This window comes from Apus apus, chromosome 19, assembly GCF_020740795.1.
Source record: "Apus apus isolate bApuApu2 chromosome 19, bApuApu2.pri.cur, whole genome shotgun sequence".
NCBI lineage: Eukaryota > Metazoa > Chordata > Aves > Apodiformes > Apodidae > Apus > Apus apus.
The window spans coordinates 6,715,223-6,731,004 of record NC_067300.1 but is presented as its reverse complement, the minus strand read 5'-3'; the positions used below and the strand labels follow the sequence as shown (position 1 = coordinate 6,731,004).

The 15,782-nt window shown below is 55.6% G+C and overlaps 2 protein-coding genes across 2 annotated transcripts; both read right to left on the bottom strand.

The window, feature by feature from the left end:
- Positions 1-780: 780 nt before the first annotated feature.
- EXOSC2 (exosome component 2) lies at positions 781-5,127 on the bottom strand. Its single transcript, XM_051636756.1, has 9 exons — positions 4,969-5,127; positions 4,778-4,879; positions 4,653-4,698; positions 4,322-4,411; positions 3,962-4,027; positions 3,728-3,796; positions 2,767-2,943; positions 2,460-2,588; positions 781-1,595 (listed from the first exon to the last, which is right to left on the bottom strand). Exons 1-9 carry the CDS (start codon positions 5,091-5,093, stop codon positions 1,515-1,517), a joined length of 885 nt encoding a protein of 294 aa, XP_051492716.1. The 5' UTR covers positions 5,094-5,127; the 3' UTR covers positions 781-1,514.
- A 2,192-nt stretch (positions 5,128-7,319) lies between these two features.
- On the bottom strand, positions 7,320-14,704 carry PRDM12 (PR/SET domain 12). Its single transcript, XM_051636735.1, has 5 exons — positions 14,491-14,704; positions 13,413-13,603; positions 12,339-12,494; positions 8,555-8,666; positions 7,320-7,702 (listed from the first exon to the last, which is right to left on the bottom strand). The coding sequence occupies exons 1-5, from the start codon at positions 14,702-14,704 to the stop codon at positions 7,320-7,322; spliced, it is 1,056 nt and encodes a 351-aa protein (XP_051492695.1).
- Between the last annotated feature and the right edge of the window lie 1,078 nt (positions 14,705-15,782).

The window sequence follows — 15,782 nt, the reverse complement described above, 5'->3', positions numbered from 1 at the left end:
GATTGTTGCAGCACTTTCTAGGTAATCCTCATAAAACTCTAAAATAACCATTCCTGGGTCTCATGTGGAGCATTCCAGCAGTATCCTCGAGAAGTTAAGTACTATTTTACAGAGGCAGCACAGGCAGAAGTTTGAGTTGTGCAGCAGCAGAACTGATTACCCATGTCCTTGCTTGTCCTTAGCCACGGAGCTCCATAATGTTCGAGTCTTTAGGTAGCAGCACTGGTGGCAAGCATCCAGCCTTGGCTCTGGGAGCTGCTGGGGAAGGTAAACGCCACAAACACGATCCGAAGCTGCCACCTAGTGCTTACTCCAGGCGGCAGGGACAGCGGGCTGAACTGGATGAGAAGCAACGAAGAACGAAGAAGCAACGATCTCATTCCCAGGAAAAGACAGCAAAGAATTTTTCCTTTTGCCTGGGGCTCTAACTGGCCAGAGGATCTTCACCAGTGTCCTGCTGGGCTCCCCATCATCGCCCAGACACTGCTACTGCATGACTCACCTCTCCACGGGATTCTGCAGGGAAGCAACGTTGAGAGCACCACTGTGAACAATGCCAGGAGACCTTATAGAGGAACTCTGCACAGAGGACATGCTGAAGAGGAAGGTCAAGTCCTGCTTGAATGGGCTGAGGAGCAATGGATGAAGAGGAGAAAACAGGACATTGCAACAATTTCAGGTGTCCTGACACGAGAAAACTTCAGCCAACTACAGCTCTCAAGCTATACCAAATTGATTCTGGAGAAAGACAAGCTAATGCACACACTCCTGAATGACTGATCAGTTTTGAAAAATTTATTGAAATGTAAAATATTTAATAGAAAACAATCCTGGAGCCTCCCCAGAGGAGGAGCTCACCACATCAGGTGTTAAAAAAGGACCAGCAGGATGCACACAGACTGAGAAGGCACTGCTCACCCATGGCCCCTGGCTCATGTGGCCAGCCACAGCATGTCCACATCCAAACTCATCCCCTGGAGTCACAGAAGCCATGAACAGCCAGACCCAAAATGCAGTTAGTAAGGGTGTGGACACTCCTGCCCTCTAAAGACTTGTACCTGTCACCTGCAGCCTTCAACAGAAAAACAAGAGCTTTCAGTCAGAGGACAGACTGGCAGATCCACCAGTAAAGGAAAATGCAGAAAAATTAGAAAGTCTTTGGGGAGAGAGAAACATCACAAAACTCATCCCTTCCTCTATCATTCTGCACAAAGTTCAGGGGCACTAGACACAGCAACAACTGCTATGAGATACATGCCAGTTGCATCTGCATCTTCCTTAAGGTCAGATACCAAGTTTTCAGGCTGCTGCACTAAAAGGCTATTGTACTTAAGTACTATTTAGTACTATTGTACTAAAAGGGATCAGGAGGTATCCTGGGGAGTTAAAATTAAGAATTTTGGTGGTTTCTGAAGTGTGGAATGAATGTTGGGGCTACAACACCAGGAAAAAAAAAAAAAACAACACAAAAGCTGCCATGCTGGGAATTGAAATAACTGCTTCTGGCCACTTCCCTATCCCTCCAGCTCCAGCAACCTCTGTCGGGTTTCCAGAACGATCTCCTCCATCACCTCTGGTTTGAGAATGTCCTTGATCTGCAGTGGAAAAACAAGCAACATTGGCACCAAAAATCAACTTCTACTATTGCACACTGTGGGGACCGAGGTCCCCAGCACACAGCAGTGAGCAGCTAGTGACTTCAGAGGGTTGTGGTCAAACAAGATTATCACGGCAAAGGGTTCAAGGCAAAGTCAACTTGCTAGAATTAGAAATTCCTACAGAGACCGTAAGACATCAGAGGAGATGCTACTGACAAGCCCTGAAGGACACACATCAGTATTTGGAAAGGTGAGAGATGACATTAATGGAAATACAGTTCCAAAGAACATCCCATCTAGGTAAGTAGGCTGCCACTGTGAATGAAAGCAGAAGACAATTCAGATCTCATCAGTTTATGAGAAGAACTCTGGTTGTAGCTGTGCTGGCAGGAACCACACAGAAAAGCTGTACAGCAAGAGGTCAAACTGAGGCAGCCTTCCAGCAGTGCAGGATGTGGATTCAAACAGAAGAGCAGTCTCTGCACAATATGTGACACTTTAATTTGCTCTTCAAGTGCACCACCATACCCTCACACAACCCCAAATTTAACAGTTTTCAACAAAGATCACAGAGGGCCCGTAATCCCAGCAAGGGATACACCTCTATCAAAAAATTGAACTATTCCTCTACAGGAATAGTTGGACTTTGCCAGAGGCAGAACCCTTCAAGCCATCCTTGAAAATGTGCAAGGCAATTTATGTCATGTGGGAGGGGAGAAGGTCGTATTGTCACTAGAGAATGCTTTAGAAAGCCAAAAGGAAGTCCTACCACCTGCCTTACTGACTTCAGCAGCAACTGATGCAGCCTTTCCATCCCCTCCCCACAGTGTGGAATAAAGTAAACAACCCTGATTTCTGTACCTGATGAGGAAGGGATGCTTCATAGCAATACAGGATGCTGGTGTCAAAGAGCATCAACTTCTGAGTAACCAGAGCCACAATGCAGTTTCGGAGCCGTGAGATCACCTCCCGGTCAGACAAGGGAACTGGCTGAGGAAGGACAGAGGAAAAAGGTGAATATACAGAGAAATAATGCAAGCCTACCATAAAACAGCTTTGCCACGAACCCAGGACCAAACCTTGAAAGCCTCAGGTTATTCATGTGTCTCTATTTAAGACTGAAAAAATACTGTTGGTAGGAGATGGTTCATCTTCCCTGAACCCTCACCTCCAAGTTGGTGGTGAAGCCTCCTGCCTCTTCATCTTTCTGCTCTGGAGTTGGGTAGATCCAGATGAAACCATTGTTGCCAAGGATCACAGATGCACCACAGGGCAAGTCGTGGAAATGAGTCTTCTGGCGTTTCACAAGGGAGGGTGAGACCTGAACGAGCACACCCTGGCCAAGCTGAAGAGGAGACCAGGAGACTCAGCATGAGGCACATGAAGCACCATAGATAACATCAAGCCATCAACATGCACTCCATGCCTGGTCTAGACAACAGTCAATTGTAACAACTTTTCATGTGAAACAGTCCTTTGAAGATGAAGAACACCCCAAGTGTCTAGCACAAGGTCAAAACTGAGATCAGAACTACACATCAACCATCCCTGCAGAAAACGGAGAAGTGAGAGGCCCAGTTTAGCAGAACATTTCCCCTCTTAATCCAACCACTGTCCTTCACCCTTGGTGCAGTAAGCACACTTTGCTTTCATCTTTTAAGTGCTAGTACCCTTGGTCTGGTAATCCTGAACTGCAGCCTACGCTTCAACAGCCTCTTGGCTTATTCCAATGCACAAATCCAGAGATAAATGCCAACTGTGTAAAGCCTGAAATGGAGCCCTGGGGACAGAAACAAGTCACAGGGGCAACAGCCTGCTGAAAAGGAGTGATAAAGTTTGAGACAGGTTTTTCTTCCCAGGGTTTAGCTGGCCAGCAGCTAAGTGTGGGAAACAAGATTCACTGGCTGTAATTGTGGACAGGGAGACCAGCAGTTCCAAGGGCACTGCCTCTGCTTTAGGGAAACTGTTTGGTGCTTCCACATAGGAGCTAAGACTCTTCCTAAGCTGCAGGAATGGATTATAACAACATCCTGCTCTACTCCAGAGCCTTCTTCTTAAAAATTCCTCTGAAAAACCTTATAGAAGTGGAGCAAAATTAGGCTGAAAACAAGTGCTTCTGAACAACTTACCTTCCCGTATTTCAGACTCCTGGTGTGCAGTGATACAGCCCCGTCAGAAAACACAGACTGGACCTCTGCCTGTCAGTGTCACTTAAGGAATCAAGGTCCCTGATGCTGCCCAGTGCCACCAGCCCCTGGCTGCCCCTGGCAGAGTTCTCCTGACCAGCCAGTCTAGGCAAGGTCTGGCCATTCTCCCCATGCCCCCTTGGCTCTCCTGTCCAAGTGCAAGCAGTGGAAGGATACACTGATGAGGTCCCCTTCCTGCAGATAATCCCTCATTGCAAGCTCATCTTCTGCTGATCTCCTCCTCTGAAACACACAATGCAAAGAAAGTTACATCTAGCTCAGAATGCAAAACCACCAGTTAATGCTGACGTGGTGGGGGGGGAACCTCAGGACGCTGAGCAAAACACAGTCTGGTCACCAAAGGAAAGCCAGACAGACCAGCACACCTTTAGATCAGTGATGTGTTTATGTCCAAGTAACACCAGGAGTTAAAGATACCAGAGCACTACAGACAAAACCCAGCATTGCCCTTGTGCTAACTGTAGGAAGGGCTCCAGAGGCAGGGCTCTGACACTGCTCTGTGTGCACCACACTCACCAGTTCCCCACCCGGCAAGTTCATAGATGACAGCAACAGCACTGAATCCAGCCTGGAATTGGTTTCCACCTTCCATCGCTTCTGCTGAACCTGAAGAAGAAAAAAATCATTGGTGGATGCACACCCAAAAAAAAAAAAATCAACCAGGAGCTTTTGGGTGCAGCGGGAGGCCCTGCAGGAGGCAGCTCCAGTGACCCCTTCCAGCTCATGGTGCTGAAACCCCCCACGCCCCCGGGGCCTCCACGCAGACACTCCTGTCCGAAGTGCTCTGGATCGGCCCCAGACACAGCAGCGGGGCCACCCTCCTCCTCCTCCAAAACCCCAGCTTTACCTCCGTGATCCTCCCGACCACGATATCGCCAACCTCGCCGTTGTACCTGGGAGCGGAGCAGAGAGAGCGGCCTCGTCACACGCCTGGGCCCGCCCGGCCCTCCCTCCCGGCCCGCCCGCGCTCACCTGGTCTTCAGCGCCTTGACGCACACCAGCTTGTTCACCCTCTCCACGGCGCCGGCCACCGAGGCGATCAGCTTCTCCTCCTCCACGTACGTCCCGTGGCCCCTGAGGAGAGAGCGGCCGCCTGAAGAGAGCCCGAGGCCGGCCGGCCGGCGCTCGCCCTCCCGCCGCCTCCCCGAGGCCGCTGCCCCCACCTCATGTAGCCCGTGTCCGTGGTGATCGTGTCCCCCGGCGCCACCAGGTGCTTCTCGCCCCCGCGGGGCGCGCTGGGCCCCACGGGCTTGCGGGCCACCGGCAGCCGCATGCAGACCGCGGCCATCTTGGGGCCGGGCCCCACGCGCCCGCGGGCCGCGCCCGACGCGCCTTCCGCCCGCCATCTTGGCTGCTGGCGGGTGACGCGCCTGGAAGCGCGGGGCGCCGCCATCTTGAGTGAGGGCGGCGGGGATGGTTTCTCGGCGGCCATTTTGGTTCCTGGCACTCGGGGGAGGCCTGGGCCGGGCAGGGGGGCCGGGCCGGGCAGGGGGGCCGGGCCGGGCAGGGGGGCCGGGCCGGGCAGGGGGGCCGGGCCGGGCAGGGGGGCAGCCCCGCAGCCGGTACCGGCTCCCTGGGGTCCCCCGGGCCTCCCCCACGCTGTGGGCCGGGGGGCCTGACGTGTCCTCCCGCATCACGGGCCCCGGGGGTTCCACAGGGCGGTCTGTGCAGCCAGGGCCTGCAGGGACCCCTTCATGTCTGAGGGGTGAGGGACTTGCTCCTTCCCCTAGCAGAGCTGTTCCAACAGTAAATAATACGGGTTTGTTTGTTGTTGTTTTTTTTTTTTGTGGAGGTTTCATTAATTTAATTCAAACTGCAGTTAGGCTCTCAGCTCCAGGGCTGCTGAGAAAATGCCAAAGAAGCCAGCAGGGACCTCCAGTTAGTGCTTTGCTTCCTCCAGACCAAAATCAAGTGCTGCTTTTTCCGAGGAAGACTCACACCTGCAGCCCATCCCAGCTTGAATCACAGCCACCGTTTCATGGAAGATAGCAAAGGATACCCATCAAAGGATATCAACAGTTCTTGCTTCAAGTAAGAGACTGTACACACGCAGACAGGAAGGTACCAGGTCGTATCACCCACTCCTGCACTCACTAGATCTGAAAAAGGGCTTGTTTTTCCCAAAGCTGCTCTTTCCTTTCCCCAACTGCAGTATCTAGTCCAACAGATGATGCTACATCTCTTTATTCCCCTTGTGCCAGTCTAAACATTCACTCCTCCCAACTACTACATCCTTCCTCCAGCATACAGCAAAGTAAAGGTCTCCAAACTGTCCATCTTCTAAATGATAAATGTTCCAAGTAATTTTTATTTAGAATACAAGAGAAGTACAAATGTATTTACACTGTGTACATATACAATCAAATAATATATAATATCAAAGTTTTGTAAATAATGTTTACATAAATATTTACAAAGTTAAAGTGACAGTTTGTTGGGTGTTTTGTTTTGTTGGGTTGTTCTTGTTTGTTTTTCTGGAAGTAAAACAGTTTGTGAGAACTTTATACATCTTAGACTTATAATTAATATTAGAATACCTTCTTTTAAGCTTTATGATACACAGCCACCGGTTGTGGCAGGACTCCAGAGGGCGCTTAGAGTTGTCCTTGGGGATACAGCTGGCCCAGGGATGGGTTTTCTCTGTCCCCAGAGGGCAGCAGACGTGACAGCCAAAATGTTCCCTCGTGGCTGTGAGGAAGGGTGGGGAGGGATGGAGAGGGATGGGGATGGATGGGAAGGGGTGCTGCTGGGGCTGGAGCAGGCACAGTCCAGCAGAGCACAGGGGTCCCCCACAAAACCTGCCCTTGAAGGGGCATTTCCATCTGGCACGTCGTGCTTGGGGTGTCCCCGTGGTGGCCTGTCCCCTCTGCCTGTAGCACTGCTGTGAGGTGTCGGGCAAACTCCAACTCAAACTTGGGGGAGAGCAGGCAAGGGGGGGTTGGGGGAGAGGAAAACGCAGTTGTTTGCTAAACCAGGGCTCCTGAGGAGGGAAATGTGTCCCTTGGGCAGGGCCACCATGGACAAAGCTGTCCCTGGGTAAACAGGTATGGATGGGGTGGCCACAACGGGGCCGTGCCAGCCTTTCAGCAGGGCACGTCTCCCTCTGGGCGCTCCCTGGAGCGGAGGAGGAGGGAGAAAAGCAGTTTTTCTCTCCAGTCAATTATCTGCAAACCCCAGCTGTGCCTCCCCCGGGCCCAGCTCCCTCCCCGGTGCCCCAGCACACCCCGGCAGGACGCCTTGCTGCGTCCCTGCACCCCTTCTCCCCCCGCCAACCCCAGGGGCCAGCAGCCCACCCTGCACCCCATCTCCCTGGGGCGGATCCCGGGGTTCTCCTCACCCACCCCCGCTCCCCTGCAGGACCCCCGACCCCAAAAACCAACCAGCACACACCCCCCTTCCTCCTCTTCCTCTTTGCACACACAAAGCAACCCCACCTGTGCCCGGAGCGCCCACCCTGCCCTCAAGCGCGTGGCCTCTCGTGGCGCGGGTCTCTGCTGTCCCTGGGTGGGCTTCTTCACAGCACCATGGTGGGGATGTGATGGGCCAGGGCTGCGGGATGGGGCACGGGCAGGGCGGGCGAGTGGGCCTGCAGGGAGGCGTTGGGGGGCCGGTGGCGAGCGCTCTTCTGGTGGGCCCGCAGCCCCGCCAGCTGCGAGTAGGCACTTTGGCAAACCTGGCACTTGTAGGGGCGCTCGCCCGTGTGCAGGCGGACGTGGTTGCGGAGGGTGGAGGACTGGCTGAAGCGGCGGTTGCAGAAGCGGCAGACGAAGGGCTTGTCCAGGGTGTGGATCCGCATGTGGGAGCGCAGGTTGCTGCGGGAGTTGAAGCCGCGGTGGCAGATGACGCAGCGCATCCGGCCCGTCGTGCTGGCCCCCGTCTCCACCGCGTGGAAATCCTCTGGGGGCGACAGGGGGGGCGGTCAGGCGCTGCCCCCCCGGCACGGGCAGCTCACCCCCGAGGTGCTGTCTGCCCCGAACAGCCTCTCCCCGGCTCCCCTGCCTGCTGAGGGTGACACGAGCAGACACCCTGGTGCTTTGGGTTGAGGCCAGAGGTGGGAACGGGCTCCCCCGAGTTTAGGGGACTCAGACTGACCCGTCTCCCCTGTAGAGCAGCACAAAAAGCGCTTTTTTTTCTCCTCATTGGGCTGCGAGCAGAGCTGGGGGAGACGAGTGGGAACCCCCAGCTCTTCAGCAGCAGCACAACGTCCCTGCACTGGGTCCAGCTTCTCTCCAAGCTCCACTGGGCTCCGATCCAGCTCAGAGCAGGGACTGGGGCTGGGAAGCACAGATGGGGTCTGGCTCTGAACACAGCATCCCCCAAAAGTGCCCGAGAGCTCTGCTGCAGAGGAACCACCCAGACAAGGAAAAAGTGAAAGCCCAGGGAGAGAAAAGCTTCCTGCGGAGGTGATTTTTGGGGAGAATCTGGGAAATGCAGAGAGGGGGTGTAGGCAGCTGCGTCCACTCAGTGTTTCACAGTGCATCAGAGCTGCTTTCCTCCCGCTCCTTCCTGCCTGGCTAGGTCAGGCAGTGGCTGCTGGCCACCACAGCAGCAACAGCTGTGGGCAAACTGGCCTGGATGTGATCCCCCAAAGTACTGGGGACCTGCTCAAGCTGCATGGATGTCTCATAGTCCCTGTGTTTGTCCCCAGGGAGCAGAGGCATCTTGACATCTCCCTCATGGCCTCAGAGCCAGGGTGGACAGAGAACAAGCAGGAATGCTGCACCCGTGGCTGTTTCTGATGTTACCTACCATGTTTGTTCTTCTTCTGCTCCTCTTCCAGCCCTGGCACACCTGGGATGCCCAGGAAGGTATTGTGGGAATTCCCATACCAGACCAGCAGCTCTTGGTCTGGAGGAATCATCTAGAGAGGAAAATACAGACAGGGGTGTCAGGAGAGGGGATGAACATCTCCCCATGCATCCTTGGCTGGTCGCTGTGAACCTCTGGCCATACCCCATCTCCTGCCTGACCCTGCTACCCTCTGGACCTGCCCACTGTCCTCAGCTGTCCCTGGACAGGCACAGCCCAGGCTGCAGTGCTGGAGCTGATGGGATAGCTCAGCACCACCCACACAAATATGCCCCAGGGTCAGGCCCAGGCTGCCCCACAAAAAACCTGATGGGCAAATAAGCAGCTACAGAGCACACAGATGGAGCTGGAGAGTCTCTGGAGTGAAGGACCCAGAAGTCCCTGCTGCTCAGGGAGGTGAGGACGCAGCAGCACACAGAGATATGGAGAAATGAGCCATTTGTGGACCCGTGAGCTGCAGTGAGGCACAAGGGATGGAGTCCAAAGCCTGGAGTTGTGACATGGAGCCAGGGCTCAGTGTCCCTGCAGAGCATTGTGGCTCTGGACAGAGCTGCTGGCACCCTCCTGCTGTGGGGCACAGACAGCATCTCCCACCCAGCCGTGCTGGGGCTTATTTGAGCTGGTGGAAATACAGATGTGCCAGCAAGGAGCTCATCAGCCCAGGGGTTGGACAGCTCAGGGGCTGCTGCAGGAGAGTGTGGCTCAAGTGTGAGATGCTGCTCACACCCCACACCAAAGCCCTGGCACCTGCAACAGCTCGAGGGGACCTAAAGGGTCAGGGAAGGGCTGTTTCCCAGAAACAATGGCACTTCTCACCATTCCATTACATTCCTGCACTGCTGGGCACTGGAGGGAGCAGCCAGGGAATGCTGCTCAAGCCTCCCTGCAGACAGCAGCCAGGGCTGGACTGGTGCTCTCACAGCAGAACAGCTGCTTCAGGCAACACTGATAACAACATCACTTTATCAAAAATACATGCAGATTTTTTTTCCTTGCAGGTCCCAAGTGTTAAGAACCTGATTTAGAAACGGGAAAATCCCCCATTTCACAGCTCAGCTTTCCATACACAGAGTAATCCAAGAAAAGCATCATCCACATGAAACACAGATCATAACTTGAACTTCACCTGAGTGCTGAAAATGTGCCTAATTTTAAGCACCTGAAAGTAGTGGGAATTTTACTTCATATGCTCAAGTGTCCCATCTGCATAAAGACCTTGGTAAGGCTGCAGAGTAGGAATTTGGGAGGCAGGGAAAGCCAAAATAATTTTCCATCCCAAATTAGTACTGCTTCTTGGTGTCATTTTTCTCAACAGAATTATTTTTAATACAAGCAAATAGAATAAAAAGTTGCTGAAAAGATAAAACACATTGCATGTGTGCATGCATGTTTTGTTCTGCTGGAGCTGGTGCACCTATGCCAGCAAAGGGTGCAAATACCCCAAAACAATTTAAATTTCCCCCCAGGAGCCTTGTAGCCTTCAGATGCAAGGCCAACACTTGCTGCCCTTACTTGTATTTTGCAGCAGCAGCAATTTGAGTTTGCTGAGGACGAGGACAGGAAAAACAAACTAACAAGTAAGGGCAGGAACAGGCAGAAGATGTGAAAATATTAAAGGCAAATAATGAAAAAGGGCACACAACGAATCTGATTTTGCAGTGGGTGGGTGAGAAGGGCATCTGAAGAGATATTGTGCTGGAGCCGTGGTGCAGCAGAGGTGGGTGCAGAGTGACAGGAGCCAGACAGCTCCTGGTGGCCACTGGGGAGGGGATGCAGGAGGGTGACAGTGCCCGTGCAGACAGAGCTGCTGCTGAGAGAGGGCACCATGACAGTCAGATTGGTGTTCATGTATCCTGCCCCAGACTGAGCTGTTCCAAACCCTTCTTGGTCCAGGGTTTGTGATGAGAGAGGTGACAAGGCAGGAGCAGTGGTTGACAAGCAGGGAGCTCACTCAGGTCCAAGATGCTACATTTATGTGCTCAGGGATTAACGAGTGGAGAGAACCACAAAATGAAAATCCTTTCTTGCTTTTCTTGTTCTTCATGAGTCTGGACAAGTGATCACATTTGGACTCTGTGTGTGTGTGTATGCACCTGCAGGAGTGTTACAGAGATGGGAATGGGGAACCCATGCAAGATGCAGATCCTTGACCTGTCATGCCCAGTTGTGACCCAGCTCCTCACACACTCCATGCTTCCCTCCCTTACTCTCACATGGAAAGCCTTGGTGCCTTCTGTTCCTCCTGGCATGGAGCGACCTGTGCCAACCCAGCAGGAGCAGAAGCACCAACAGGTACCTGCAGTGCCCAGGCAACACTCCACAATGTGACACAAGGCACCCCTCATCCCCACTCGAATCCCCTCCAGTCTCAACATTTCAAGGGAGGGAATTCAACTCATCCTGCTCTGACCCTCACTGCTCAGCCCCAGGAGCAAACCTGCTTGTATTCCTAATTACACCACGGCAACCCGGAATTGTTTTACTTATCTGCATAATTTAAAAACAGTAATAAAAAGCAATTAAGCTGCTGTCATAACAGGCACTGCTGCACATAAGAATATCAGGTCTTAAAACTGGGTACAGCTGAAGCCTACGGAGGGATGTTCAGGATGAGAAAAGCAGCACAGAAGCACTTGGGGCTCTTGCAGCACCGCAAGGGAAAGGCAGAGCCCTGAGGAGCCAAACAGGATGCTCCTGAAGCAGGAGAAAATGCCTATTCCCTCCTTACTCACCCACTCGTCTTTCCCATCCCACTGCAGCAATCCCACAGTGCTGGTCGGGGGTGGGACAGATGTTCCCTCACAACTCTAAGCTGAAGCAGCTGCACAGAGACACCTCCCTGAACTACCTGCACCATCACCAGGGTGTGGGGACACTGCAGAGAAGCAGGGCTGGTCCCTGCTGTCACACCGCTGGCACTGTGTGACTTGTATGCACGTGGCATCAATAGTGCTGGGGATCTGGACACCAACCTCCATCCCAGCATCTCCCACAGGGAGCAGTGGGATAGGGGTACCCCCAGACTTCACCCCATGGCACAGCAACCTGCACCCTGGGAGCCAACGCCTGTCCCTGCTTCCCCGCTGGGTCAGCGACCACCAGAGCTTCATACTGGTGCATGTGGATGAACTGGGCAGGATGAGCCCCTTCCCCACAGCCCTGCTGCAGAGCACCCAAGGCATCCCTGTACCAGCCCCACTCCCTGCCCAGCTCCTGCAGCCCTGTCCTCCTCTCAAGCTCCATATGCAGCCGGAGCCACTTTGTGACCCCTTGGGTGAAGGCTGTGCAGAGCCAGGCACAGCTTGCACTGGCCTCCTGGGCTTCACAGAAACCACCCAAACTTTTCCCTGCTACAGAGAAGCAAGTTATGCACTAAATCCCATTCTTCAAGAGAGCATCGAAACCCTGCTCCTGCCCAAAGCCCCAACCAGGTCAGGGTTTCAGCACTTTTTACACCCCAAAACAAGTTTGAGCAGCATTTACTCTCCCTTTGCACAGCGTATGTCACCTCATGAGCCCACCAAAAGGGGACACAGAATCCCTGCCCCCTGGAGTCTCTCTGCACCCCTTCCAATGGCCTTTCCCAGGGGATCAGGAACAGAGCAAAGCCACCCTGTGCTCCCAAAGATGCTCCAACAACAGCCCAAAGAACAAGGAGGGGCCTGTGGGGTGGGGGATCCCAGCACCCTGCTCCCCTCCTGCAGCTGCCTCCCATCCCTTTTACCTCAATGGCCTTGTAGAAGATGCTGTTCCCAATCTGGACCACTTCCAGGTTCTGCTCCTGCTCGTTCCGGGCACATTTGATGTAGGTCATCCAGCTCCGATGGTCCTCCTGGCTGGCATCGATGAAGTACCGCACCGTGCCGTCCTCGTTGAAGACCTGGGAGGGGGAGAGAGGGCAGCTGGTAGCAATGCTGCTCACGATGGACCAAGCCCCTCCACCTCCTGCCCCTGGGATAAAGTCCCCAGCCAGTGACAAACTCAAAACCAGCACAGCTTCAAGGTTGATACGCAGCTGGGAGCTGCTGCCTGCAGATGGGAGATGCCCAAACCCTTCCTGCTTGTGGTGCTGGGCTGAGCATCCAAGAGGGACTGGGGAACAGCTCCCTGCTCTGGCTAGGCAGGCACAGCTGGTCCCACCAGCCCATGCCCACCCAGATAACCCAGCTCCCTGCCCCAACCCCCCCTCTAAGCAGAGCCCTGCCCGCAGCTCAGCCCCAAAGGGGTTGTTCAGCATCCTGCAGCTGCCCACGGGAGCATCCCCAGGTGGAGAAGGAAGGTGCCCACCAGGCCTCACCCTCAAGGGGAAGATGCTTTGCAGGGTGGCAGGGAAGGAGAGGCAAGTTTCTATTAGGCATAAATAATAGTAATAAATAATAATTAAGAAGTGCGAGTCTGGCACTCTCTGAAACAAAACAAAAAGAAAAAGAAAAAGAGAAAGGAAAACCCCCCAGTCCTTGCTGGACTTTAATGTGGGATGTCCTGGCAGCTCAGATACCCCCAAACCCACGGTGCAGGCAGCTGCCAGATGGGTGTTTCACCACGACAGGGAAGAGCAGGGCATGATCCTGCTGCGTGGGACACAAACAACAGCATTTCAGGGCTCCTCGGGGAGCTGGCTGCACCCCGAGGGCTGAAAGAGCCTTGGACTGCTCCTGCCCTGGAGGAAGCCAGACCTTTGCATGAGCGGGGAAACTGAGGCACGGGGAGAGCACACAGACACAGGACAAAACCCCCGACACATCCAGCACCCCGTTCCTGCCTCTCCTCGGGCTGGGAGTACAGAGGGGGTCGTTACCTCCCACATGAGATTGTTGTTTTTGCACAGGTCCACATGCTCCGGCGAGATGACCCTGCCCGTGAACGGTCCCATCTCGGTGCCGGCCTTGATCCAGGTCTTGGAGAAGATGCCGAGCCCTTCTCCAGGGATGGAGCTCTGGGCGATGATCACTTCCGACGGCAGCACCAGGCTGGAGAGCTTCTGCACCTCTGCGGGCGGCGGGAGAGGGCTCGGAACAGGGACCCGGCGCGTCTCACCCCCCTCCTGCCCCCGGCTCCGGCCGCGGGAAGGGCCGAGGGGACGGGGCAGGGGGCGCAGCGGGGACCCCACCCCGGCCCCAGCCCAAATCCCGGGGCTGAGCCTTTTAAACGCCCAACCGGGCTCCTACAAAGCGGTACAAGGTTCCCCCCGGGGCATTGAGGAGGTACCTGGGAAAAGCAGCCCGGGCTGGGCGAGGGAGCGGGGCTGAGAAAAGAGGTTAAATGGTGTCTATTTCGGCCCATCCAGCAATTTGTCATGCTGTTAAAGTGATCTGCATTCATTAAACTCAACTAGAAAGAAATTGCTAATTCTAAATTCATTAGTCCTTTAGGAATGCTGTAGCGGTACATTGTGCCTGAATGGCGCGAGGGCTTGTTTAAAAGGGCCCAGGAATTCCTCTTACAAAATGGGGAGATGAGATGGTTGACATATCGTGAATGGAAATGGAATTAGCCTTCATGGTAAATTAAGAGAGGAACAGAAATCCGAGAGGGGGAAAAGGGAGCCGGGGACGCCCCGGCGATGCCGGGGCGAGAGAAAAGATATTGTCCCGGGCGGCTGAATGCGGGGCGGCCCCGGCATCCCCCCCCCAGCCCCCTCCCCAGCCCGCGGTTTAAGTGGGAACTTTCTCAGGTCAAGCCCAAGTTAACCAAATGAATTTAAAGCCCTTCTTCCCCAGTCAACTGCTATTACACGCCTGGGGAGAGCGGGGCGCCGGGAGCCGCATCCCGCTGCCGGGCACCCAGGGGCCCGTCCCGGGGCCCCGCGGGAGGGAGTTTGGGGAAGGAAGGTCCAGGGGGGGGTCTGTTGGGGGGGGTCCGGTGCTGCCACTCACCTCCAGAGAAGGATTGAGCCAGGACCTCGGCCGTGAAGGCGGTCTTGGGGCTGCTCTTCTCCTCGAAGAGCTGCTCGCCCAGGACGTTTCTCCAGCGGCCGTAGAGGAAGCTGTGCAGGATGTCGGAGGTGATCACCTCGGCCAGGGAGAGTCCCTGAGGCTTCAGCCCGGGCTTGAGCACCAGGGCCTCGGCGGGCAGCACCGAGCCCATCATGGGGGCGAGGCGGCGGGCGGGCCGGGCTCGGTGGGGCGCGGGCGGCGGGCCGGGCTCCGTGCGGCTCAGCGGCTCCCGCCCGGCTATATATGAGCTTCATTGACCCTCCTAATTGGTTATTAATGACCTCCCTGACGTTGGCAGAGAGACTGGGGCTGCCAGAGCGAGGCGAGCCGTCGGAGCCCCCCCCCGCCCCCCTTCCCTCCCCTCCCCGGGGGTGGGGTGGCTGGAGGGAGGGACACGGCGAGCACACACACACGCACATACAAACACACACAGGCTCAGCCCCCGCACCCCCTGGCCCAGGCAAAGGCAAATCCAGGCACCTGCCCCCGGCCAGCAGCCGAGCAGGGCAAAAAAACACCGAAACGGGCAGAAATGGTCACGCCGGTGCCCCAGGGACAGGGCGCACCCTCGGGCATGGTCCCGTCCGGCCCCGGTTCCCGCCCAGCCCCTGTTCTCGTTTTGGGGGTGAAACGCGGCGCTTTGGGGCCGCTGAGAACCACAACGAAATCGGCGGCCCCGACGCCCCCAGCCCCTGCTACTCGGCGGCTTTTGGCCCTTTGGAGCCCGGGGGAACGGGTCGGGGGTCCCCCAGCGGGGGCCGAGCCGGCGGGGCTCCCCAACCTCCCCCGCATCCCCGGCTCGGCGGGTCGGTACCGGCGGCCGCGGGAAGAGCCGACAGGAGCTGACACTGCTCCCTCAAGCCCCACGGGGGTCCCCAAGCGCAGAACAGGGGGTTACGCTCTCCCCAGGGCTAGTCCTTCCATGCACCCAGGGCCAGGCTCGCTCGGCTGCAACCTCCAGCCCCGCCGGTTCCCAAAGCCACATCTCCGCCGCATTTCCCAGGAGAAGGTGGGGAAAGAGCCGGGAATTGTGCCCACCGGAGGAATGGGCCAGAACGGATCCCTAACCTCCCCGCAGTGGTAACCCTGTCCTACTGCTTTCCTGCCTTCCCCTAGGGCCGGACCCCACCGCGGAAAAGGCTGCACCATCTCTGGGGCTCCGCCGCCGCTGCCTCCCCGTCTCCGCACCCAAAAATATTCCCCAGCCAACCACGGTACCCCTGCCACCCCCT

What these genes read in the sequence shown, in the direction of transcription:
- EXOSC2 (XM_051636756.1), bottom strand. Translation starts at nt 5,093, where the DNA reads ATGGCCGCGGTCTGCATGCGGCTGCCGGTGGCCCGCAAGCCCGTGGGG. An exon ending in TGGTCGGGAGGATCACGGAG is followed by an intron (nt 4,412 to 4,652) that starts GTAAAGCTGGGG and finishes TTTCTTCTTCAG; the next exon opens with GTTCAGCAGAAGCGATGGAA. An exon ending in GGAGTCTGAAATACGGGAAG is followed by an intron (nt 2,944 to 3,727) that starts GTAAGTTGTTCA and finishes TCTCCTCTTCAG; the next exon opens with CTTGGCCAGGGTGTGCTCGT.
- PRDM12 (XM_051636735.1), bottom strand. Translation starts at nt 14,704, where the DNA reads ATGATGGGCTCGGTGCTGCCCGCCGAGGCCCTGGTGCTCAAGCCCGGG. An exon ending in GGCTCAATCCTTCTCTGGAG is followed by an intron (nt 13,604 to 14,490) that starts GTGAGTGGCAGC and finishes CGCCGCCCGCAG; the next exon opens with AGGTGCAGAAGCTCTCCAGC. An exon ending in GCAGAAGAAGAACAAACATG is followed by an intron (nt 7,703 to 8,554) that starts GTAGGTAACATC and finishes TGTCGCCCCCAG; the next exon opens with AGGATTTCCACGCGGTGGAG.